Source organism: Notechis scutatus, chromosome 4 (assembly GCF_049901735.1).
Source record: "Notechis scutatus isolate UNSWTSFEM ecotype Mainland chromosome 4, rNotScu1.2, whole genome shotgun sequence".
NCBI lineage: Eukaryota > Metazoa > Chordata > Lepidosauria > Squamata > Elapidae > Notechis > Notechis scutatus.
In genome coordinates this window covers 72,175,879-72,202,807 of record NC_142012.1, presented here as the reverse complement: position 1 = coordinate 72,202,807, position 26,929 = coordinate 72,175,879, and the positions used below count along the sequence as shown (strand labels likewise).

Sequence of the window (26,929 nt, the reverse complement as noted above, 5' to 3'; positions counted from 1 at the left end):
GGAGCCAAGCAGCAAGCTCAGAAGACAAACCTCTGCCTAAACCTACAACCTGACCTACAAATATTCTCTGCAATTTCTAACAAGCTACTGAATTGCTCTGAAAAAAAATTTACTGTCCTGAAGCCAAAAAAATCAAACACCTGCTTTCCTTCTGAAAGGCAGAAAGGGAGGAATTGGCTTTTTAGGTCAGAACATCTGTGATATTTTGGGGGGTTTTCATACCCCAAATTTTTAGGAATTAGCCAAAGATGCTTACATTCTTGTAACCACCCTCTTTTCTAGACTCCTTCATTTAAAAAAAGTATCAAGCACTATGTTTAATTTTCTTTTTGTTCAGAATATTGAGATTGTACTTTTCAAAATATCAGTTTATTGTTCTGAATCTGCACTTTCCTTCATATAAAAAAAACCTAAAATTTAAAAATAGTGAAGATAAGATGCAGTGCATTCAAATTAGTTTTTCTCTTCCTGTTTTTTCTTCCTAGATTTTGATAGTTCTGACAGCATTCCTGAGAAATTTGCAGTTAGGACAGGCATAAATAAAATGAAGAAAACTCTTGGAGTGCTGGCAAAGAAAGTAGAAAGTAGTGTTGAAGATAAGAAAGTTCATAAAATAAAAGACACAAAGGCTGTCAAAACAACACCGAAATCCAGCACCCCTGTCTCTAAACCGAAGACTTCTGAGTCAAGCAGCTCAAGCAGTGAAGAACAGACTCAGCCATCCAAGAAAGCAGCTAACAAACTCTCAGTGGGCAGCAGTTCGATCACTAGCAAGCAAGCCCCAGCTGAGATCAGGACCTCTTCTGAGAGTTCCACCAATGAACAATTTAAAATATCTGATAAAAGAGAAAAAAAGAGAGGACAAAATAACTGCAAAATAGCAAAAAAAGTGTTAAAAACCTCAGCCAACTTTGTGGGCAAAACATTTGCATCAAAGACTCCAACATCTGAAGTACTGAGCTCAGCAAACAGTAGTAATTCTGATGAAGAGGCTACAAAGGAAGGTTAGTAATTTTTCATGAGGGAAGCATTAAATAGAAGAGCTAGTTTGGTAATAACACCAAACCAAATATAATAAGGTAAAGAAAAAATGTGATGGAATGTGCACCTGAAGAATCGATGGATAAGAGTTTTATTAATATAGAACTTTCCCTGAGAGAGACATGAAAATCCCAATCTGGACGAAAGGGAAGAGGTTCAGGGTAGCTATACCTACAACCTCTCAAAATAGATATAGTAGGTTACAAGGTTTAGTTTGGCAAGATTCTGCTTGTTAGGAGTAAGTAATTGAAGGATTGCAGTCATTTTGATCTTTGGGCTTGGTTCTGATACCATAATTTAATATGATAGATGAACATCATTCCTGTCTGTCAAGGAAGACTTTTTAGCCACAGCATCATTTTAACCATAGCTTAATTATGCTTTGGCTTAAACAGCATCAAGTTATAAACCGCACTGGATTATTTTGCTTAGCATGTTGTATGTATCCAGACATTGGGTGAATCAGTTCCTGACAATTACAGATATTTTAAATAACTATTTCATACCTGAATTTATAGCACAAATGAAACACTTTCCTGCCCCATAAGCTGCATATTGAGTAAACTGATACATACTTAGAATGAGATAGTTTTGTGGAAGCTTACTATTCCTGTAAAATGTAACAGGCTTATCAAAAAAAAAGCAGAAAAGGAAAGGTGAACAAGAATTGGAGACACCAGACATCAAGAAGTTGAAAGTCAGAAGTCCTCATACATTTCCAAAATCAAAGCAGGTAAGAATTGAGAAAAAGGATTTTATAATTTTATTTATTTTACTTTATTTACTAAACATATTAGTTGTCCATCTTATCACAGGGTAACTCTAAAAAAGCTAAATTTGAATTGTGTTTTACAAGGTTTTTTGAAAGAAGGTAAGATATTATGAAATCGTCATGGGTGACCTTATATCTCTGGTTCTAATGTTCGAGATTCTAAAAACAATTTCTCAACTAGAAAAGCTCCTAAGTTACCAGTTTGAAGGATTTGGTTGGAAATTAGATATATCATAGGCGAGTAATCCTCAAGTTACAATTGCAATTGAATGGGATTGCTGTTGCTAAGCAATGAGGCTGTGAAGCATGACATCATGTGACATCATTTAATGATGCCTTGCAATCTCAGTTGTCACAATCCAGGATGCATGAGTGAAGAGAATCAGGTAATAAATAACAGGGTACTGGGGGAAGGAGGCTCAACACAGGATACATGTAAGTTTGGGGGAGAAGGTGCTTGGATGAACATAGAGTGCATGTGATCACAAGCAGGCCAAGAAAAGAAAGCACTTGGTTGCGTGCATTCTTATATCCAAACACAGAGAAGCTCAGGAAAGAAGGTGTAGAATGAGTGCATGTGTGTAGTAAAGCAGGTACATGAGATGTGTGCATGTGTGCACCATGGAAATAGGGTTTGGGGTGCGTGTGTCCATGTATGCAATTGCAAGTTGGTCAGGAAAAGTCTGCTTTGTGTACAAGTGAAGTGGCGAAGGAGGGCACAGTGCATGTGTATAAAGAAAACCACTCAGGCACTTCGCCCAATGTCTTTGAACTTTCCTTCCTGGCTTCCCATTAACTTTGCCTTTGCTTGGAGGAAGCTGGCAGGGAAGGGCACATATTGTGATCATGTGACTATGTGATGCCACAATTGATCATGTGCTAGATTGTTTTGTTCATGTGACCATAGGGATATTGAAGTGACAAGAACTTGGAGGACATGTCCCTTTTGTTTAGCACCTGGAATGATCATATCATAAGGATTATTTCTATTTTTTCTTCTTCTACAGCAATCCAGTCCTTTTCGCAGAATAAGAACAGAAGAAATAGAAATAGATGTGCGAGTAGCTAACAATTCCTTTGACGCCAAGGTAGGGATAGGCATTCTTCATTCAGTAATATTTACAAAATAGAGACTACCTGGATAACCTATAACTAAATTGCAGTATTTGTTATTTATCTATGTACTGTTTCCCCCAAAATAAGACCTATCCCAAAAATAATCTAGTTTGATTTTTACATGAGTGTCCAATATAAGCCCTACCCCCAAATTAAGCCCTAGTTAAGATCCCGCCCACTCCGGGCTGCACAGGGTGGGGCGAGGTGCACGGGTAAAAATCAAGCTAGGGTGGGGAATGGGGGGGGTGGAGCTGCCCTACTTTGGATAGTTGCAACCAGGCCTCGCACACCACGACGCCTGCCTTGCCTTGCCTTGCCGGCCCACTTCTTCTGTGGCCACTTTCTGCTGCTTGCATGCGTCGCCCCTGGACTCCATTTCGCTGTCAGAGGCCTTTAGGAAAGGCCTCCACAGCTGATGAAAGAGCTCCAGATTGATGCACTCCTGTTTGATGCAATCCAGAGTTCTTTTATCAGCTGTCTTCAGGCCTTTCCTGAAGACCTTTGACGATGAAACAAGGTGGGGGGGATGTGCGTCAATCCATGTGCAAGCAGTGGCAAGTGGTCACAGAAGAAGTGGGCTGGCAAGGCGAGGCAAGTGTCATGGTGTGCAAGGCCTGGTGATGCACGTAAGCAGTGGCAAGCGACTGCAGAAGAGCTGGGCTAGGAGTGGGCTCCTGCTGGGCGGGGCTGTCAGTGCCACCATCGTGAGGTGAGTCAGTGGAAAACATCCCCTGGTGCCTTTTTTGGTGACAAAAAATATAAGACTGGGTCTTATTTGGGGGGAAACACGGTATGTGTTTATGTGTTTGGTCATTTATGTATTTATTGTGACCTATACAGGCATGATATTTTTCCGATTAAAATCGGAATTCCGATTTTTTTCGGAATCGCCCGGCGGTGCGAGCGGAGCGGCGGGCGCCGCGCGGTCGGTGCGAGGGTGGGTGGCCGGGCGGGCGCGGTGGTCGGGCGCGCGGCGGTCGGGCGGGGCGCACGGCAGGGGCGGGCGAGCGGCGGGAGGCGCGGCGGGCGGGCGGGCGATTTCTTGGCGCGCGGTGGGGGTCTCTTTTGGCCGGCCCCGATTTTTTTTTCTGAAGGGAATATCATGCCTGCCTATACTCATACACTCTAGACAGTTTACAAATGCAAAGTGATAAAAAACCATTTATGCTTAATGTTTTGTGGCTAATGATCATCAATTGTCTCATCTTTTCCAGAAAGGAGCTATAGATGACTGGGGTAGAAAAGCAAATGATGTTCTAAAGTTTACAAAAGGTAAATCCTTCCGACATGAGAAGACAAAGAAGAAAAGGGGAAGTTATTGCGGTGGCACTATCTCTACACAGATAAACTCCATCAAATTTGAAAGTGACTAACTTTCCACCACATTGGGAAGGGGATCCCAATTAAATGATGAAATGTCATGGATGACTCTTCTACAACCTGTTGTCTTCATTTCTGATGGGAGATGGTTGCCAGTTTTCTATGTGCTAATGTGACTCTTAATGGAGGTGTGGGATTGAGTCCTTTGGATTTCTCAGAAGTTTCTAATTTTGCATCATTTTATGTTACAGCACACTTGATAACATGATAAATAAACATACCTTACTTCTAATTCTTACTCTTCCTCTGATGCTCATATATATGGCAGGGATCAAATATATCTTGCCATTCGATGATGCATATTGTGATCTTAAATTTTAAATTCCTCCTAGAAATAAAACCAACTGTTCTTCATTAATAACAGTTTCTAAACCCAAGTATGTGTCATTAAGCATGGCTCTTGCTTCTGAGAATCACTGCTTTCCTAAACTCATTGTGGTTATAGAGTTCAATAGAGAAAAATCTAAAAGAACTATCAAGTTTTGATTTTTACATTATGTTTGGCGGGCAAAAATTTTATTTAAATATAGACTTATAATATATTTTCATGAGATTTATAAATGATTGTGGTCAACTCAGAATAACATATCTAACACCTATTGTCGAGCACAAGCAATCAAATCCATTTGTGAAAGGTTCAAATCAGCTTCTTTATTGCATTCTACCCATATTACAAAAATCTCCCCATTCTGCTTGGGAATAAACAGATAAGGTCCCATGAACTTGGGATACAGTTAGGCTAATGGCTTTTCTGGCTGTATAAGGACTCAAGGCTAGCTCCCCACTTGACCCCTCTTCACCTGGCTGAGAGTTTCCCAATATTTTATGTTTACAAAGGCACATGGATAATGTGACTATACAATGTGATATTAGGCCCTCACGACATGTAAAATACCATGATCATAAAGTTAGTACTATTCATTTACATATGTATGCCTAATTATGCATATATGCATAATTATGCATATATGCATAATTATGCATATATGCATAAGCATACATAGATGCGTAATACATGCTCACTCTTTTTATTCTATTTTTATTTCATTCAAAGAAAGTTAAAATACAAAATTTCAAATGTTTTTTCCTTCAAAAAGCCAAGCAAAGAAAAAGAAAAAAACACAAAACAAGACATTAAAGTGCATTTTAAAAAACTAAAACATACACAAATATTATCCCCCTAGTTGAATGCTGATTAATATATTACAACAATATTAGTTTTTCACCCCTAGCAAAACAGGCCCCAAACTTTTTTAAAACTACTAAATCTATTTGCAAGTTATTAGCCTGTCATCTTTGTACTATGTTAATGACCAAATAGTTAACAAGAAAAACAGTAACAAAGCAAACTTATTGTAATCAACTCATAGAAAATTTATTACATCTTATCTATCCCCAATGTCCCAAAATATAACAGTGATTTGTCCTGGATTTATTTCTTAATACCATCTCGTATCAGTTGCTGTCTGGTTAAACGTAATGTCCAATCTGCAAAGTCAATCAGTCTTCCAAAAAAAAGTCCAAATGCAATTGTTTTACATTTTAATGTGATAAATCTATTCCCCAGTCTCCTTCAATCTTCCTAGGGAAAACCAATTTATCACTTCTCCACTTAGTCACGTTTCAGCTGATGTACAAGAATATAGGATTGAACTTCAGGATGGCATGTGCAATCAACTCAGTTCTGAGTCTGTAAGCTCTAAGTCTGTAGAGTCCATATTTCTTTCCAGCAAATCTTCTTTCAGATCGTATTCCTTTTGTGAGTCTAATTTATTACAGCTAGATGCATCTGAATATTTTCCACAATCATCATTTCATCAAACTTCTTTAAAAAGTTTTCAAATACAGAATTCATATTACCAGTCTTTTTTCAAATGTCAGCCATATTTGCTTGTCTGTAATCTGATACATTGTGGCTCTCTGTAACTTGGCAATGATAAATAAAATAACAGGAATCTCCATCTAATTTTTTTTTAAAAACTCCATTTTGAAAATTAGTGAAATGTAAAAATCCTGTAGTGAGAGACCGACATAGATATAAATGAAATGAAAATTACTTTTTCCTTACAAAAAGCAAAAGTTATTCAGAACAGCAACATAAATCAAAGGGAACAAGAAAAGAACCAATAAAGTCCAGTAAGGGATTAAAATAAATCAGCATTCAACCGGTCAGCTTTTAAAGATAAAAAGCAAAGTGAAACAAGCTTCAAAAAGTGAAAAACCAGGCATTCTTAAGAAAACAAATTTGGATGATGGTGACTTTCCGACAGCTCCCAGACAGAATTTTCAAGACTTGTTTTCCTAGGTTGAGTCCATGGCCATCTGAAAGCGGTCTTGGGTCATTCATTTCTAAATGCTCCCATTTAAATCCAGGGAGCAGCACTGCCAAAGAACCAGCTTTGGCAGCAAAATCAGCAGATTGTCAGTAGGAAAAGGAAAAGCCATCTTGAGCTTTTCACATGTTCACACTTTCTTATCCATACAAATCCACTTCCTCTACTGATCTCATGAAAGTGATACTTAAGAATACAAGAAGGAGGTTAAAGAAAGGAAATGATGGGAAGGGGAGGAAGAGTCTAGCCTACTCCATTTGTTTACCCAATATTTGCCTGAAACAATGAGCCAAGGGGGTCATGGGTTGTTTAGTATTTTATAAAATTGTCAAATTTCAATTCCATGGGCATGGATTTTGGCCACATTCTGTTAGCCCATTTGAGGCAATTTGGCTCAGAAATTGTTGATATGCACCATATCCAGTTAAAGATAACTGGAACATATGTATGCTCGCCAGGGAATAAAAATGATTTTTTTTCTATTCCATATTGGTAACACTTCAGAATGTTACATACGGAAATGGGAGTATTACACTCCCATATCAGTTCATCACTGATTATATTAATCTAGGATTATATTTGCATTTTAAGAGATTAGGATTTTGTAAATGAAGCTGGAGAACCATTTTCTCTCCCTGTAAAAGATAAATCCTGGTGTTCATGTTGCTTCTAGCAACAATGCAATATAAAAGTTATACTTTACTCACGGTCTATTCTCAGATCTGTCTATTCAGAACTTCAAGAACCAAAATAAACAACATAGAGGATAAACTTGTTTTATTCTCCTTCTGGATATAACATGATTTAGTCACATCACCATTAACCATAATTTGGGCCTTTTGAGATCTATGTATTGACAGGATAACTTGAATAAAATTCTGATCAGATACTTTAAACAGAAATTGCTGGTTCAAATTGTCAAAAGCTTTCTCAGCATCCAAGGAAATCAGTGTGGTTTGTTTTTCACTATTACATCAAGCGCAGTCCTCACATTGTGTGGCACTTGCTGAATCTACCCAGCCTGGAATCTCCTTGAAAGATAAGGAAAGTCTTTCAGGTTTTCCAGCTATGGTGAACACTGCAGAATTCTCCACAGTGTGCACCAAAGATAGCCAGCTTGGAAATATCTTGGTATCCAGCAAGAAGCTAAGCTAATCAGTGTATAAGATCTTCAGATGCGAAGCAAGTATGCTAGATACATGTGAAATGTATCTCAGGGATATCTAAGGAATCTTGACGGTGGGTCCCATCATAGATAAGCTGGCAGTACTGCCAATTTGGTTGCCTTTCACATTGTGAGGAAGGCAACTCAGTAATACCACTTCTCTACCTGTCAAGTTCTAGACTGATTGTTTCATTATTTAAATAAAAGAATGTTAGAAAAGTTTACAGAATGTAATATTTAGTGTTAGTGTTTATATTTTTATTAAGGCTTTAAAATTAGATGTAGAATAGAAATTGGATAATATGCATTCCAAGAATAACTTATCCTTAGATCAGGTGTGTCCAATCCATGGCTCATAGGCCATAAGTGGCCCTGGACAGCTAATAATATGGGCCTAAAATATTGTAAACTTTTAACAGTTTATAGGTGGCCAAAGACAATTCCCCTTCACTCAGTGCAGCCCAGGCAAGCCAAACGATTGGACACTCATGCCTTAGACTGAAGCAGCAGTCCCCAATCTTTCCAGCTTGGCCCAGTGGGGGAGGAGGATGAGTGGCAGGCACATGCACAGATCCATTGGTGTGAGTGGCGGGCGGGTGTGCCCTACATTCATGCAAGGAGAGCTTCACGTCTGAGCATACAAGGAGTGAACTTCTCACACAAGGGGACAGTCACGTGGAAGCGCACATGCCCATCGCTTGCATGGCTCGGTTTCAAACAGGCTGCAGCCTGGTAGTGGGCCAAGGCTTGGGGGTTGGGTACCTCTGGATTAAAAGTACTGTTTGCTTAAGGATTGGAAGCCACAGCAAGGAAGGCCGTCACATATATGGAAAACAGGTGGGAAATGGGTGAGCAGGAATTGTGAGCCATGTTGTATAGAAGGGACTGATTTGAATGCTGTCACAGGAGTAATTGGTGTGGCTTAACAGCTTGCTGTCATTCTCTTGGGTAAATAAAGAACTGTACCTTGAAAGCCAGAACCTGTTTCTTTGAGAAACAAACTTGGGAAGGAATAACAATTCTAACAAACACATTATCACTCATAGAATCATCTATTGGGATGTCTTCTACTTGAGTAATTGTCACAGATGCCTATGCAACATTAAAGCACAATGCAGAAAGAGAAACTGGCTTAGATATAATCTCAAGAAGCATACAAATTTGATGTGGTTTATCTGGACTGGGCTGCTTTTATTTGGTGTATGCATTCATATGAATATCTTACTAAAACAGTGCATTGAACAATGGGCATATTTGCAGAAAAATGCATATACTCATAGGCATGACCTAAGTAGGGCAGGGCCCAAACTATTGTTGCAACAACTTTATTGGCACCAAGGAAGTTTCAAGAAGTTTGCCAACCTGATTTCAACCAGACCAAAAAGAAAAGCAAACCAGATTGGGTCAAGTGGCACTGAATTCTGTACACAGATTTTTCCAAAGTTGTTGGTGCCAGGTTGCCACTGATATATACCCCAATCTGGTATAATCTGGTCTTTGGACTTGATGCTTCCTAGAAAGGGGAAATCAGGACATAAAGCCTTTAAGATATGCTTCCCAAGCTATTCATCCTTCTCAAGAGTACCAAGATTCCCAAGAGGCAGGCTTCCTGCTATCTGCTGTTGCTTCCCGCTCTTCTACTGAAGTTATTTTGTTCAAAACTCAGGTTTTTTTAAATCTTACAGCATAGGCACAAATCAAGTGTCTGCTAAGCTTTCTGTTCATTACTGTATGCTTCTGATGCTTCCTATCTCTTCAGCACCTCCTTCCGTACTGTAGTTTGCTGTACAAGTTGGGGACCAATACCCATTATCTGGAAAACTACCATTGACCTCTGGGGGTTGTGGGACCAGTTTGCATGGTCTGCCTCTGATAACTAATGGATCCTACAGCTTTATAGAAAGTACTTGAGGAGTTTTCCAGCTCTCTGTATCTGGAAATGAATCAGATGCCAGTCTCTGTTGTCTCTAACCATTTCCTTGGTTTACTGAAAAATGAAGAGAAAGTAATTTTTAAAAAAAATCAGTTTGAACCAATTCACAAGCAGACCAAAGCATTTTTGCACAGAAAAGGCAAAATAATTAGTACTCCAATAATAACTCTATAGGGGTGTGAAACATACAGGTGAAACTCAAAAAATTAGAATATCGTGCAAAAGTTCATTTATTTCAGTAATGCAACTTAAAAGGTGAACCTAATATATGAGATAGACTCATTACATGCAAAGCAAGATAGTTCAAGCCGTGATTTGTCATAATTGTGATGATTATGGCTTACAGCTCATGAAAACCCCAAATCCACAATCTCAGAAAATTAGAATATTACATGCAATCAATAAAACAAGGATTGTACATAGAACAGCATCGGACCTCTGAAAAGTATAAGCATGCATATGTACTCAATACTTGGTTTGGGCCCCTTTTGCAGCAATGACTGCTCCAATGCGGCGTGGCATGGAAGCTATCAGCCTGTGGCACTGCTGAGGTGTTATGGAAGACCAGGATGCTTCAACAGCGGCCTTCAGCTCTTCTGCATTGTTTGGTCTCATGTCTCATCTTTCTCTTGGCAATGTCCCATAGATTCTCAATTGGGCGGGCAGGCAGTTTGCTGGCCAGTCAAGCACAGTAATCCCACGGTCATTGAACCAGGTTTTGGTGCTTTTGGCAGTGTGGGCAGGTGCCAAGTCCTGCTGGAAAATGAAGTCAGCATCCCCATAAAGCTTGTCTGCGGAAGGAAGCATGAAGTGCTCCAAAATCTCCTGGTAGATGGCTGCGTTGACCCTGGACTTAATGAAGCACAGTGGACCAACACCAGCAGATGACATGGCTCCCCAAATCAACACAGACTGTGGAAACTTCACACTGGACTTCAAGTATCTTGCAGTGTGTGCCTCTCCATTCTTCCTCCAGACTCTGGGTCCTTGGTTTCCAAATGAGATTCAAAAGTTGTCTCATCAGAAAAGAGGACTTTGGACCACTGAGCAACAGATCAGTTCTGTTTTTCTTTAGCCCAGGTAAGATGCTTCTGACGTTTGTTTTTCAGGAGCAGCTTGACAACAGGAATATGACATTTGAAGCCCATGTCCAGGATCCGTCTGTGTGTGGTGGCACTTTATGCACTGACTCCAGCCTCAGTCCACTCCTTGTGAAAGTCCCCAACACTTTTGAATGGCCTTTTCCTGACCATCCTCTTCAGGCTGTGGTCATCCCTGCTGCTTGTGCACCTTTTTCTTCCACACTTTTTCCTTCCACATAACTTTCTATTCATGTACACTTTGGGGACATCCAACTTCTTTTGCAATTACCTTTTGAGGCTTTCCCTCCTTATGGAGGGTGTCAGTGATGGTTTTCTGCACAACTGTCAGGTCAGCAGTCTTTCCCATGATTGTGATTCCTACTGAACGAGGCTGAGAGACCATTTAAAGGCTCAGGAACCCTTTGCAGGTGTTATGGCTTCATTAGCTGATTAGAGTGGGACACTTTGAGCCTAGAATATTGAACTTTTTCACAATATTCTAATTTTCTGAGATTGTGGATTTGGGGTTTTTATGAGCTGTAAGCTATAATCATCTCAATTATGATACATCACGGCTTGAACTATCTTGCTTTGCATGTAACGAGTCTATCTCACATATTAGGTTCACCTTTTAAGTTGCATTACTGAAATAAATGAACTTTTGCACGATATTCTAATTTTTCGAGTTTCACCTGTAATACAGTCCAAATAATTTCATTAAAATCTCTGAGATGGGTAGCTATACAGGTCTGTGATTGGGCAGCTATTATATAAGTAAATATCAAGATTGTGAATGACTGGATAATACCATCAGCAAATATATTTGTTTCACTAATCTCTAGGCTCAGAAAAGGGGGTAAGTATAAAAACAATGTATCTTTTCATAAGCGAAAAGGTGATTATAAAAGGGGAATTGCTCCTTTCCTGGAAAAATCTTCCTTGATATTTTATTGATACTTTGTCCCAAAACAATCTGATGAAGATTGGGCAAAGAGACAGCACTGTCCCACAGTCATTTGAGCCTGGTCCTATCCCAAATACTCTCAACACACCACAAGGACTTTTTTGTGGGGTAGAAGATTCTTGGGAGTTTTAAAATGAGCATTAATTGTAGTTTTTCTTTTTATGATTTCCATCTCTGAAGAACCTTTTAATTTGTAAGGGTGAAGAAATCCCAATCAGACAGCAATTTAAATTTATCTTTATTTTAAAATATGTCAAATGACCTCTGCCCATTGTGCATATGTTTATACACAGACACAAGCACACACAGAAATATACACACAGAATCATACACAATCCAACAGATAAAAAGAAACAGATATTTTTAAAGCATGTATACTTTTTAAAGAAAACTATTGAGGCAAATTTTAAAATGTAGTCTGCCCTGCTACTAGCACTCAATTTATTAGCATGAAAACATAATTTTTAAAGACAAATTATAATTTATAAATTACAGTCTTTTAGGATCACCCATTTTGAGTAGTTTAACGGGATGTTAGAGTAGCAAAAAACCCAACCTAAGCATGAAAAATTACTTCGATAATACCCACACACTTTGTCACTTAAAATAAGTTACAATAAGGTCAAGTAAAAAGAAACTACAGTAGATGAGCATGACTTTCTTCACCTCTTCCCACTATACATTCATACTACAGTAGGCTGTGGTTTTGTTGGTCATGGTTAGCATCTATGGATTTTGATTTGTACATTTCTGAGCTCTAAAATGTTCAGGAATTCTGGTGGACAAATTTGGGAAGTGATAAAGTGATGTTCTTAAAGTTCCTTCTATACTTGCTGGCTTGTGACAGATTATTGCAGAAACATTAGTATGATTCAGAGGCACATGTACTACTTTTGTAAGCTCAATGAAAAAAACAATGAAAAAATGGATCATCCTGGAAACTAATAATTGGAAGATGTTGCCTGGATGTAGTCGATCAGAGAATCCATTTGTGTAATTCAATGGATTACATCTATTCAGTTGCAGACCTAATTTTTCTAGAAGTTAGGAATTGTTGCATACAAATAGTGCTTGTTGCTTATGCAATAATCACATGTGCATGAGATGCTCGGGGCATTTTTCTTGTTTATCTTTGGGAACTTAAGTCATTGCAGACTGTGTGTGTTTATAATAGCAATGGTACTTAGTCTTATACTTCAACAACATTTTCTAAGTAGTCAGTTTTACTGACCTTGGAAGAATGGAAGACTGAATCAACCATGAGCCAGTCAGAATCGAACTCCTGGCAGTGTGCAGCTTGTAATATTGCATTCTAACCACTGCAACATAACTGCTTGGTAGACAATGAAATTGCATGGGGAAATTAAATATAGTTGACATACCTTTTGGTTTAATACATTTAAATAAGTATCCTGTAGAACTATTATATCATGAAGTGGTTTTGTTTCAAGTCTGATTACTTGTCTATTTTCTCCAAATAGCAGTGCTCTTTTGATAACAAATTGACAGCTTTTATTTCAGTCATGATACCCAGAGATACCTAGGAGCACATCTATATGTTTCTTTGTCCTAGATCTTCCATATAACTCATGGCATGTCTGCACATAAATTTCCTTCCCATGCTATGAAATTACTTTTGGCAACTTTTTGTTATGATACACTATTTTTTTAAAGGAAAACAAAAGTTTTACCCAGGGCATTTCATGACAAACTTTTATGAAATATACATACAGAAAATCCAAACCTGGTATTTCAAGTACAGAATCTAGACTTATGTAAGCAGGAGTCATATGTATAAAGCATAAATTGCAGTAATAAATTATGAGCAGTGTCAATGATTTCCCTGGGTATGCTGTTATCACCGGGTAAGAATTCAAACCTTGGCAAAAAGTTCCTCTGCCTCAAATGAACGTTCAGTGAGTAAAAATATATACTTTACAAAAATGATAGTAAAAGATTTGTAACAGTATTATAAATACATCTTTCTGGAATTCATCTGCAGGGGAAACTTTGTTCTGCTAATAGTTCATAATTAGCAGTGGAGGTTCTCATACTGACCTATCCACACCATACTGACATGGGCTCAGGCTGGAGGCTGCCGTCTGCACTCCTGGATAGGTGAAATTTGCATGCTGTTTTGCCTTCAATCGCAAGCTAGCCAGGCTTGAGTTACAAGTATCCCTATACATGTAAGGATTGGCTGTGGATGCATAGGGACAGGTACTGGATGGAACTGCAGAGTTAAGACCAGGGCTGTTAAGATTGTTAAGGTTTGGGCCCGGCACACCAGTCACTGTTGAAGGAACCATTGAGGAGGGTACAGACATAGATCCTATTGAACTGGATGTTGAAAACATGGGCTGGGAAGAAAGAGCATTGACATTCATGGAGTTGAAGAATGGGAAGCTTTTTGTTGATAGAGTGCTGGCAGTAAGTCCTTTGGTAGCCCAGTTATTATAGGAATAACTACTATACATCTCATCATAAGGTTGAATCAGTCCATTGAACTGAGCTCCAAAACTATTCTTACAAAGTTCTGCCTGTTGATTTCTTTCCCGCTTCCTCCATTTGGCTCTGCGGTTTTTAAACCATACCTGTAAAAAAAGAGGTATAGTTCTCATTATAATGTTATACAAGGCAACATGTTTGCTTTAAATATTTCTGGCCTTAAATGCAAAGAACAAAGTAGATGTCAAGATAAGTAGATATTTTGCCTGAAAAGAACATTCTCTGACCTAGTCTAGAAGAATTGGTGCTATTCATAAAAGGAGACTGCACTGCAGATTTCTACATATTTTATGAAAGCAAGCAATCAAAAAGCAGACAGATCTACATGTTCCTTGCATGATTGTATTTCATTTGTTATCTATTTTTCAGATTACTGCCATGGCATCCATGAATATGGATCTGCTGTACCCGTTCTGACTTTGCAAACTCCAAGCTCCTCCTCTATTAATTATCACTACTCTAAGGATTACTCAGATCACAATCTATATTTCCTCATCACACATGATTCCCATTAGTAATCAGAAGCAGTTAGGTGAAGGTTTGTTGGGGCCATCTGATTAGGGTAATAAAGAGCTTGAAGTATAAGACTGCTGCAAAAAGAAAAGAAAAAAGTTCCATGTTGGGAATAATCAGTAAAAAAAATTTTTTTTGAGTTTCTGAAACTTTTTTTATTTATAATAGATTTGGATAGATGTGGTTTATATGGCTCCAGATATTTGTGGTTACCAGTAGTGTGCTTTTACTTTTTTAAATGTATGGTGCAGTAAAAGTCAAAGATAAATTCTTTTCTTTTTATTCTGGTTCTGTTCTATTCTAAATATATTAAAGGTATTTTACACTGTGAGACAAACATGTAAGACAAGTAAATGACAGTTTATGTTTCATTGACAGTCTGGAAACTTCTATCTCTAATCTTGAGCAGTATATTTTAATATCTTGTCTGCTAATAAGTAAAGAAAATAAAATTGAATACAATTGGTCCTTAGTAATAATTATGTTATGTTTTGTTTGGCTTTAGTCTCTGCTCTGATTCTTTATCTTGGTGCAACAATTGCTAGAATGCTTTCTCAATTGATATATTTGAATTTATCTTTGGTTTTGCTACAAATGGAATAAGATCTTATATTCTCAAATCTTTAGATAGTTGTGACAAAATAAATACAATTAACCTGAATTTAACTCATTCACATTATTTTAAGCTCCCTACTAAACAATTTTTTTGGAAGACACATTCTTTCATGCACGTTTACCTTTTGAGAATGATTGATTTAATTTTCTACACATCATTGAACTTCATTATTCTTTGGAATAAGGAAATTCAGAATTAATCTCTATTTTAGGCACCACCAAAAAGTTATTATTTATACAATTTTGACAGATTTATTCAAAAGTTGGTTTTGATTCCTTTGCAGTTTAATGAGTAGAGAAAGGAAACTAAGGAACCATCTCACCCCAATGGGATTGGCCATTGCATCGGCAGAAGAGGCCTTCTTCACCCATTAGCCAAGGAATTACAGCTAGCAGGATCAAGGAGAAGAGCCTTCTTTACTGTGGTTTCTGCTCTTGCATTTAACTTTTTGTTTGTTATCTTAATTTTAATGTTTATAGTGTTTTGATGCTTCTATATTGTAAGCCAGCATTCCCCAACCTTTCCAAGTTGGCGGTCTGACATAGGGAGGGAGGAAGGGAAGAGGGGATGGTTTTGTTTGAGAGATAGGCATGCACGTGCACACAGCTTTGTTTGTGTGAGTGGTGGGCATGTGTGCCAGCTGCTCATGCAAGTAGGGCTGTGAGTGCTGGTGCCCACGTCTCACGCAGCCCAGTTGAAAATAGGCCATGGCCCCATAGTGGGCCTCAGCCCACAGGTTGGGGACCCATCTTGTAAGCCACCCAGAGTAACTTGGGACAGTGAGATGGGCAGAATATAAATTTGATAAATAAATAAAAAGATATCCTTAGGGTTAACCAGCCTCTCTGCTGAGGTACTTCAGCTCTGAGGTAATTACAGTGACCATATTTTCTTGAAAAAATAAAAGATAAACCTAAAAAGGGTTCCTAAGAATTAAAAATATAGTTATTTTTATAACTTTGCTTTATAAAAGAAAGTTCAAGAGCAACATCAAGAACATAAATAAATTAAATAAAGGATAGCTTTCTGAAATAAAGGACAGTCCACTGGAAAATTCTAATCAATACAGTTGCAAAAGAATATTTTAGTGCTGTTATAGATGGTAAATTAAACAACCAACCAATACCAAGACTGGGTTTGAAACAAATCTTGGTGTATAAAGAAGAGGGAATTGCTAAAAAATAGGCAAATAAAAGGGTCATGATAGTGATATATCAAATTGTGACTGTATATATAGTAAACATTGATTAAAAAGATGCTTTTCTCCATTTCTCTCAGGATAACATAATATCCTCAGATTATTCAGTGAAGCTGAATAGTATAAGATTTTATATAGCATAAGATTGTGAACTGTCCTTAAATACCACTATCCGCTTCTTACTATGCTACAGAGCCCCTGATTATGACATAGTTCATGCAAACAAACTAACTTCACTGCTGACGTGGGCTGTCTCTTGTTCACACCCTCTTATTTTCCTTGGTCAATCCTCAATCTACCTCTTATAGACTGGACCCTAAATGAATGTACATCCAAACCCATACATGCAACCCTGTACAATGCTGTTACCATACTAGGACTGGATCAATTAGTAACTAACAACACTAGACTCAACAACTGCCTGGACCTCATCTTCTCCAACAGCGCAAACTCAATTTATGGCCTACAAATACAAGAACCCTTTTCAAACAGTGACCACAGTATGATTGACTTTTGTCTCAATTTACACCCTCACAAAGAAGATCATAATGATGGATCTCCAAAATACAATTTCAAAAAAGCCAATTATGAAACTGTTAAGGCCAACCTCTTCAACACATTCTTCAGTTCAGTCTTTGTAAACAGCAATGGCTCATGCCCCACATTTCCTAGTTGTACCACAACTAACTGCAATGATATTGATATTGACTTTACAGAAGATAATGTAGAAAAGGCACTATGAAACCTAAAACCATCCCTATCTATTGGCCCCGATGGATTATGTGCATACTTTTTACAAAAGCTCTCCTCTGCCATAGCAGAACCCCTAAGCATTATATATGATATATCATTCAAAACCAACTTCTTACTGAACCTTAGCTACGGTCATCCCTATCTTCAAAAAAGATGACCCCAGCCTGGTTGAAAACTACAGACCAATCTCACTGTGTTGTGTCACATGCAAAGTCATGGAATCAATCATTAACCAATTCATCACACTCCACTTAGAGTCAAACAACCTACTCTCCAAAAAACAATTTGGTTTAAGGAAAAAATTGTCCTGCAACCTACAACTCCAACACGGCAAAAACATATGGACTACTCTACTCGACCAGGGTGAAGCAATAGACGCAATTTACATAGACTTCTGCAAAGCCTTTGATTCAGTGGTACATGACAAACTACTGTTAAAACTAAACTCTTACGGCATTTCTGGATCTCTTCATAAGTGGATTACTTCATTCCGGTCAAACAGGCAACAAATAGTAAAAATAGGGAGCGCTATATCAAATCCTGCTCCAATTAACAGTGGTGTCCCGCAAGGCAGCGTTCTAGGACCCACACTCTTTATACTCTATATAAATGACCTTTGCGATCACCTTATAAACAACTGCATCCTCTTCGCGGATGATGTAAAACTATTCAACACCACCGACAATGCTACTGTTCTTCAAAGTGACCTTGATTATGTGTCTGAATGGTCAAACATTTGGCAACTCCAAATCTCGACCAACAAATGCTCTGTCCTACACATTGGTAAAAAAAATCAGTACACCAAATACAAGCTAGGCGGATATGAACTCGTTGATGACCCTCACTCTGTCAAGGACCTCGGAGTACTCATATCTAATGAACTAAGTGTTAGAGCTCACTGTAACAACATTGCTAAAAAGGCATTAGGAGTTGTAAATCTAATCTTACGAAGCTTCTCTTCTGGAAATATTGAATTGCTAACTAGGGCATACAAAACCTTTGCTAGATCAATACTCGAATACAGCTCATCTGTCTGGAATCTACACTGTATATTGGACATTAATACAATTGAGTGAGTCCAGAAGTATTTCACGAGAAGAATACTCCTCTGTTTGCAACAGAATACCCTATATCACCAGGCTTGAAATTTTGGGCTTGGACAATCTTGAACTACACCGCCTACGGTTGGACTTAAGTGTAGTACACAAAATTATCTGCTACAATGTCCTACCAGTCAATGACTACTTCAGCTTCAACTGCAACAATACAAGAGCACACAACAGATACAAACTCAATGTTAACCGCTCAAAACTTGATTGCAGAAAGTACAATTTCAGCAACAGAGTGGTCAATGCCTGGAATGCACTACCCGACTCTTGTTTACATCCTCAAACCCCCATTCCTTTAACATCAAACTATCCACAATTGACCTCATCCCACTCCTAAGAGGTCTGTAAGGGGTGTGCATAAGTGCACCATCGTGCCTCCCATCCCTGTCCTATTGTCCCCATTTATTTGTACCTATTTCCTGTATTCTTACTCATGTTTATACTTATACCTATTATCTTGTAAGCGATTGAAAAATCAAATCAAATAAATAAATAAATATTCTATAGAAACAAAAAGAATTGCATCTTCATCCAGCACATCCCACACATTGTACAATGGTTTCATGAATGAGTGCTAAGTATGCAACATTACATCTCGTATCAGACATCATGATTTTATCAATCCAAAAGAAGGATTGGGAAAAGGGGAGCTACTGTGTTTGTGTCATACTTGAGAGCTTCCTAGAGATACTATGAAAAGTACCTGAACTGATCCAGCTTCACTATTCACTTATCAATTGCAAGGGTCTAAGTCAGGGGTCTGCAACCTTAAACACTCAAAGAGCCACTTGGGCCCATTTCCCACAGAAAACAAAACACTGGGAGCCACAAAACCTAGGTGAGTGTAGCCAACTCGACATCACTCACTCCCATCCAGTAGTTACATGTAGTAGTTACAGTAGTTACCAGCCACTCCTACCCAGATTTTGTGGCTCCCCGTGTTTTCTTTTCTATGGGAAATAGGTATCTCCCTCTGTCTCTCTCCCTCCCTCTCATCTCTCTTTCTCCCTCTATGTCTATCTTCTGCTCTCTCATCTCTTTCTCTCTCTCATCTTTCTTTTTCTCTATTCCCCCTCCCTCCCTCCCTCCCTCCCTCCCTCCCTCCCTCCCTCCCTCCCTCTCATCTTCCTCTTTCTCTCATCTCTTTCTCTCTTTCTCATCTCCCTCTCTCCCTCATCTCTCTCACTCTCTCTCTTTCTTTCTCTCCCTCTCTCCCTCCCTCCCACTCCCCACCTCCACTTCCCAACCCGCACACCCAGGGAATAATTGTAAGGAAATTCGACTATGTTCTCTCTGTCTCTGGAAAGATACAAAAATAAACCTTGCATTGCAAAAGGTGTGACTGTCAGGCTGTTACATCACAGCGCACAAGGTTGCCGTCTTAGATCACTGCATGCACTTCAGAGAAGCATCATCCCAAGCAGCAGCAGACTCACACATGCATGCATACACATCCTGCAACTTGGTCCAAAGTGGCCAGAAAATATAGTCCCTGGGCACCCCTAAAGATGCTTGGCAGGCAAAGTATGGGACAAAACTCCCCCCACCATCACCAAGGCAGCATCCACTGAATCCTTGCAAAACTGGGCAAGGCAAAGAGAGCAGAGCCGAATCAAACCAAATGTGTCCCTCTGTCTCTCTCTTGCTGCCTGTCTGGCGGGAGGCTACTTCCGGCTTTGTTGGTGCTGGATGCACGACCTGCTCTCCGCCCAGAGAGAGAGAGAGAGAGAGAGGGAGAGAGAGGGGGGGAGGGAGAGGGAGAGAAAGAGTGTGTATGAGTTGCCAGGGGCGAGTGGGACAGGGTTGCATTGTGTTGTAATGGGCTCCAGGAGGAGGAAGGGATCCAGTCTCCCCCATTGTAAAGCACACTTTTGCTGTGCTGCGCAAGGTGCTACGAGAGCAGTCGGCAGGCCATGGAGGGGGTATTGGGTCTTCCCCCCACTCCATGCCAAAGAAAAGCTCTTGTTCCCTCCTACCCCTACCCCTTCCCCTTGCTCCCTTCCCTCCACTCAATCCTATTTCGGAACAGGAGCACGTGCTGGAAATGCATGTTGGGGTGATGTTGGAGTGAGTCTTCTGACCTTACAGCATTCACCTGCAACTCTCCGCACTCCTCCAGATCTGGCTTGCTGAGTGGGGGAGCAGCTCTGATGCCTCTGCTTCCCCCCACACAGACAGCCCCAGCCATTGCTGTCCAGGGAAGGCACAGGAAAAGCAAGCAAGCAGAAACATAGCTCTCACTAGGGCAAAAAAGCTGAGATCGGGAAAGGCACAGGCAACAAAAAGCAGCACATTTCAAAGGTGGCAGCTCATGTCTGGAGGTGCCAAACACTATCCCACTCCGAGAGCTGGATCACACCTCTCCGCTGTACAACTCACCAATGGGGGCCCTTCTGCTGGGCCATCTGCCCCTTCCACTGGACTACTGTGCTCCGTGCTCGGCGGGGGAGAGGAGCGCTTCCTCATGCCTCCCCATTCTTTCTCTTGGCCCTGCCGACAAGGGAGAAGGAAGGCCAGGCTTGGGGAAATGGCCCCCACCCTACAAGATTCCCCCCCCCCCACTGTTCTCTCCCAGATTTCTTTGCTGGTGGCAACAGCAAATGTAACGCGATGAAGGCGGAATGCTGTTGCCACGCAAAAGCAAGTGCAGGGGTGCATTGTTCCTGCTGCAACAAGGTGATGGCTCTTTCATCCCTCTGCCATGACAGGGTGACCAAAGAGCCACATGCAGCTTTGGAGCCACAGGTTGCTGACCCCTGGTCTAGGTTGTTCAGCATAGTAGTGCCGTGTTTCCCCCAAAATAAGACCTAACCAGAAAATAAACCCTAGCATAATTTTAGCATGTGTAATATAAGACCTACCCCCAAATATAAGCTGCAGTTAAGAGCCCACTCACTCCGTCCCACTGTCTGCTTGTGGCCACAACAGGTGCCATGAGGTGAGGCAAGGCAGGTGGGGAGCTGCCCCACAGCCCACACTCAAACACCTTAGGGTTCCAACAGCCAGGCCACCCACACTCCATCACCTGCTTTGCCTTGCAGAGGCATCACAAAAAGAAGCAGCCCTGTTCAGCAGTAGCAATGACTCTTTGGCAGTTTCTTGATTGGGGTATTGATTACTTGATTGTGGGTCTGAAGTTGACCTTGGAATGAATCTATGCTGACCTGAGTGCTGATTACTGGTGATTATTTTCTTGATCTGATTGTCTAAATCAAGGGTGTCAAACTCAAGGTCCAGAGGTCCCCCTGGAAACAGTGAAGGATCGGCCTGGAGTGCCTCTCCCAGCAAAAACAGAGCTCGGTAGGGCTGTGTGCAGCCTTCTCAAGCTCCATTTTCATTGGCAGAGGCTTGCAGAAGGCCATCACAGCCAAACTGGAGCTCGGGAGCCTGTTTTCGCTCATAGAGTGCTTGGGCCACCACAGGTGCCCCTGACATGAGTGACGTCGAGCTGGCCATGCCCACCCCAGCCATTCCCACCCTGGCCCCCCAAGGTCAAACACAACTCTGATGCAACCCTCAATGAAATCAAGTTTGACACCCCTGGTCTAGATGGTTGTCTAGATAAAATACAAAGATCTCCAAATAGAAGTATAACAACTGTGACAAAAGAAAGGGAAGATAGTAGACAACCAGATCAAGAGACCCTTCATTGGAAGATCTGCAGGAAAATACCATTTGCCTACAAGCAAGAATTGGTGGAATAATAAAATAGAGAAAGTAATAAAATATGAAGCTAAAGTGTTCTGGAACTTTAGAATTCAAACAGACAGGCACAGACGTGCATAACATGCCAGACTTAATAATTATCAATGAGAAAGACAAAAAAGTCTGGTAGTCGAGGTGGCAATACCTGGAAACAGCAGAATAGATGAGAATAAACTAGATAAAATCACAAACTACAAAGATCTGCAAATAGAAATATAACAATGGTGACAAAGTGAAGAAAGTGAGGGTAATAGACAACCAGATCAAGAGAACCCTCAGTGACTTCACTAAGAAAGGCCAAATTACCAAAGGAGAACAGTGGTGGATAAGAAGCAGTGGACCAGGGGTGGGATTCTACTGGTTCTAACCTATATGCTAGAACCTGTTGTAACTTTCTAAGCAGTTGGGAGAACCAGCTGTTGGAAGAAATCTCCTTTTGTTTTTTCCACTTTACAGGGCTAATCCTGTAAGGAAGGCAGGAAGAAAACATTCTGGTGTTGTTGTTTACAGAAACTGCCTCTTTTAACCCTTATTACATTCTTGCCAGTACGCCTAGACTTCCTATCTCTGGAGCTTCTGAGGCTTAACTTTCTTAAAGGGGAAGGGTTGTTTTAAGCTTTTTACACTGCTGTTGGGAGGCAGTACCCCCCGGGACAATCAGCATTCTGAAGAAATAATTGAATAATGAAGCAGAGCTGTTGGAAAGAAGCTTTTGATGACAAGGAACCAAGATGAGTGGCATTCAGCAAGGCTTCTTGGCTAGCTAGAAAGATTGACATTCAAACATGAGTTTACATACCTTTTCTGAGTTTTGGTCTAAAATTGGTTTTTGGTGAAACTTAATTCTGTGCTTGGTGACGTTTAATCCTGTGTTTATTGATGGGATAATTTTCCCTATTCGGCTTTGTTTGGAAGGAAAAAAGTTAATCATTTTTTCTGAAAAGAAACTGGGCTGAGAAATCTGGGTAGTTCCTGTGTCTATTTGTTCTGGTAATTGGTTTAACAAGCAACATCTACTGTTGTAATTTAGTTATTTATATAGTGTTTGAATTTTTTCCTGCCTCATAGTTTCTTTTTTCTATCTGGGGAAGGGGTCTTATTTCACTGCTTTAGTGGTATCTGGCACTGTCCTTTTGGGGTGTACTTCCAAGAGGCAGGATGCAAGCTTGACACTGATTTTTTTACTGCCTTTCTGGGGGGCATGTGACCTTTTCTTAAATCTGGATGATTTCCTTAGGATATCTTGTGAGGTGAGTGAGACCAGCTGGTATCTTTAAATGGTGCAAATGGATCTAAGGATTGCTTCTCCTGGGTATGCTTTTTCTGGAGAACTTAAATGACCTCTGCTAAAGGATTTCACTTTATGAGCAAGAGTTGGCTGCTGATAGTTATCACTGCATTTTAACTATTTTAATTCCTCAAGGTGCTCTGGCACCCCGCCTGATTTGTAACTCTGGTTTGCAGGTATTTTTAATCTAATGATTGGTATTTAGGGCAGCTTTTTGCAAGCAAATAAGCTTTTTGTATTTTTGTACAAGTAATCCTTGACTCACAACAGTTCATTTAGTGACCATTCAAAATTACAATGGCACTGAAAAAAGTGACATGACTTTTATGACCGTTGCAGCATTCCCACAGTCAGAAGAGGCGAGGCAAGGAAACACACCCCTCGATGTGAGTGATGTTGAGTTGACCACACCCAGCCAGTCACATGACCAAGCCACACCCACACATGACCACCAAACCATGCCCACCAACTAAGCCATGCCCACAGAACAGTTTGTTAAAACATTTGAATCCCACCCCTGCAGTGGACCCATCCTTCCATGCTTCTACAGATGCCTCAAAGTACACAAACCTGGCATATCTCTCTGTCCAATCATGTATCTAATAGAGACCCCTACATACAACATTGCAAAAGAACTAACAAAAAAACTTGGACATCTCACAAGAGGAAGCCAACACTCCATTAACTCTCCACTACAGGGTCTTCAAACAATCAGGGATATGACTATAGATGAGGATGTCATAGCCCTGTTCACATCTATAGATCCAGAATTAGCCAAAGAATCCGTGGCTGCATTGTTTCACAGTACACCTGACTTAATTGAATACACAAAGATCAAAACACCCAGGATTATGGATCTTAACTATATACTTCCAATTTGACAGCCAAATTTACCAACAAATTAAAGAGACACCTATGGGGTCACCACTTTTAGGTCTTATAATGGAGGTTGTCATGCAACATCTAGAAATCATAGCACTTCCACAAATACAACCGAAAATATAAATAAATATAATATGAATGGTGGGATGAGTCTGCCTATTGAGATAAGGTGGACCGGTTGCTTTCGTGATGTGGAGACAATTACTTGGTCCTTAACACCAATAAGACCAAGGAGCTTATAGTGGACTATAGAAGGAATAGATTGGACATCCAGCCCTTGCTTATCAATGGAGACCGAGTGGAGCAAGTGGCCAGTTTTAAGTTTAAGTTTAAGAGGACCTGACCTGGGGCATTCAGATTGAAGCACTGGTCAAAAGCCAGCAGAGATTATACTATCTGAGACTTCTCAGGAAACAAAAACTGAATGAAAAGCTGCTGGTGACCTTCTACCACTGCACCATAGAAAGTATTTTAACTTACTGCACCTGTGTATGGTTTGCCAATTGCTCAGTGGCAGATAGGACAGCACTCCAGAGGGTTAATATCATTGTCCAGAGGATCAATGGTTGCCCTCTCCCTTCTTTGGAAGAGCTTTATAGCTCCTGCTGCCTTAAGAAAGTTCAAAATATTCTTAAATATCCATCTCATCCTTTTTTGAACTATTACCATGTGGCAGACGGTACAGGATAATAAAAACAAGGACAAATAGGCTGAAAAACAGCTTCTATCCCAGGGCAGTAGCTTTTCTGAATTCTACTGTATTCTACAGTGTTGATGCGGTGTTGCGGGTTTTTGGTTCAATGTATGGTGTGAAGGATGTGTGTTTGTGTTTATTTTCATGGTCATGATGTGCACTGAAGATGGTGTTTGATTTCATTGTATGAGGTGCAATGACAATAAAGTAAAATAACTTAAAATAAATTAAAGATGACACCTTCACCATAATAAAAAAGATCAATTAAAGAACACCCACAGAACCATCAATAACATTTTAAAGGAATTCAGAAAAAGAAAACAACAACTTCCTGGACATCCTGATCAGCAGAGACCACAATGGCAAACTAGAAATGCAAGTCTACAAAAAACCCACCCATACTAACCAGGTGCTCCACTACTAAAGCAACAAGCCAATCTCCCACAAGATAAGCTGTGTAAGAACTTTATTTAAATGAGCCCAAACACACTGCAGTAACCCAGAACAGCAGAAAAAGAAAATGGAGCATCTATACAACACATTCCAAAAAATTGGATACCCATGCAAATTTATCAAAAAGTCCCTGTCCACTCAACCCAATACAGCACAACAAACACAAACCCTAAAAAGAATCACACTGCCATACAGCAAGAATATCTCAGAAACCATAGATTACTACAACCACATGGAATCAGTGTAGCACACAAGCCAACTAAAGCCCTTCAAAGCATCCTAAGCAAACCAAAAGATCCAGAAACTCCAGAAGAAAAAACAGAAGTCATCTACAATATACAATGTAAGAACTGAAACAACCACTATGTAGGACAAACAGGCAGAAGACTGGCAGAACACATCCATGAATACCAACTCGCAATCAGAAGGCATGACAAAAATTCTTTAATCTCACAATTTATAGACTGATTTAACTGTTGTTTCTATTGGGGAAATGTTGCTCTGAGGATTGGTAAAAATGTTTCTGGTTGGATTGAAATTGGAGGTTCTGCCTATAATTTACAATTTAAGCTTTGTTTCTGCTGATCTTCTTGGCTATAACTGTTATTTGCTGCTTTATTATTTCCAGGGCTTCCTTGGTCATCCTTGTTTTTAAGTGGTATTTCCTTATTAGGTATTCTTTAGTCTTCTTGCTCTTCAGCTTCTTTTGTTTCATTTGTTCTAGCTTACTGACATCTGATCTCATCTTGCTAATCTTATTTTCCAGCCTGGTCTTCCATTTTGATGACTTTGGCTTTTTTTTCTTCTTTGCTGATTTTGCATTCCAGGTATTCACTTATAACTACAGCTGTACTGTACGTTAGTTGGCTTGTTTCTTGTAGAGAGCTAGTTCTTATATTTGATATTACAGTTTTGGCATCTTTTAAGGGTCTAGACAATTCACCATGGGCAACTTGTCACAGGACAGCTTACCACGGCCAACTCACCACAGGACAACTCGTCACAGGACAATTCAATGCTGTATTAATCATTTCATTCAATTACTTTTATTATTGGTGATTAAGTTTTCATCAAAATTAATCTAATTCTTGTATTTCTGGATTGACTTCTTTTGTTTTATTATTATTGGCTATGGTTCCATTGAAATTAATTTAAGCTTTGTATTTGTTGAATTGACCTGCAGCGAGATGTCGCATGGTGAGTTGGCCACAGAGAGTTGTCCTGTGGCAAGTTGGCCATGGCAAATGGGCCGTGGCAAGTTGGCCACAGCAAGCTCTCCATTCTTTTAATGGTTGTGCTAGCTGTTTCTTGGAACAAGTTTAAGTGCAGACAACCTTATTCTGTTGTTTTGTGCTGTTCTAGATGCTCAGTTATTCTTTGTTTTAATACTTTTGTTAGATGGCTTTGTTATTTCTCAAGCAGAG

At 39.8% G+C, this 26,929-nt stretch overlaps 2 protein-coding genes across 3 annotated transcripts in view; one reads left to right on the top strand and one right to left on the bottom strand.

Moving 5' to 3' along the window:
- The window catches only part of NOLC1 (nucleolar and coiled-body phosphoprotein 1), a 51,404-nt gene extending 46,863 nt beyond the window's left edge, over positions 1-4,541 (top strand). The window contains exons 11-14 of the mRNA XM_026674269.2: positions 486-1,004; positions 1,668-1,774; positions 2,821-2,901; positions 4,144-4,541. Coding sequence (XP_026530054.2) covers positions 486-1,004; positions 1,668-1,774; positions 2,821-2,901; positions 4,144-4,302 — 866 coding nt within the window. The 3' untranslated portion in view covers positions 4,303-4,541. The remainder of the gene's footprint in view (positions 1-485; positions 1,005-1,667; positions 1,775-2,820; positions 2,902-4,143) is intronic.
- Positions 4,542-12,007: 7,466 nt separating this feature from the next.
- The window catches only part of LOC113416413 (pituitary homeobox 3-like), a 39,027-nt gene continuing 24,105 nt past the window's right edge, over positions 12,008-26,929 (bottom strand). For both annotated transcript variants that reach the window (XM_087963723.1, XM_026674278.2), the window contains one exon: positions 12,008-14,380. In XM_087963723.1, coding sequence (XP_087819849.1) covers positions 13,835-14,380 — 546 coding nt within the window. In that variant the 3' untranslated portion in view covers positions 12,008-13,834. The remainder of the gene's footprint in view (positions 14,381-26,929) is intronic.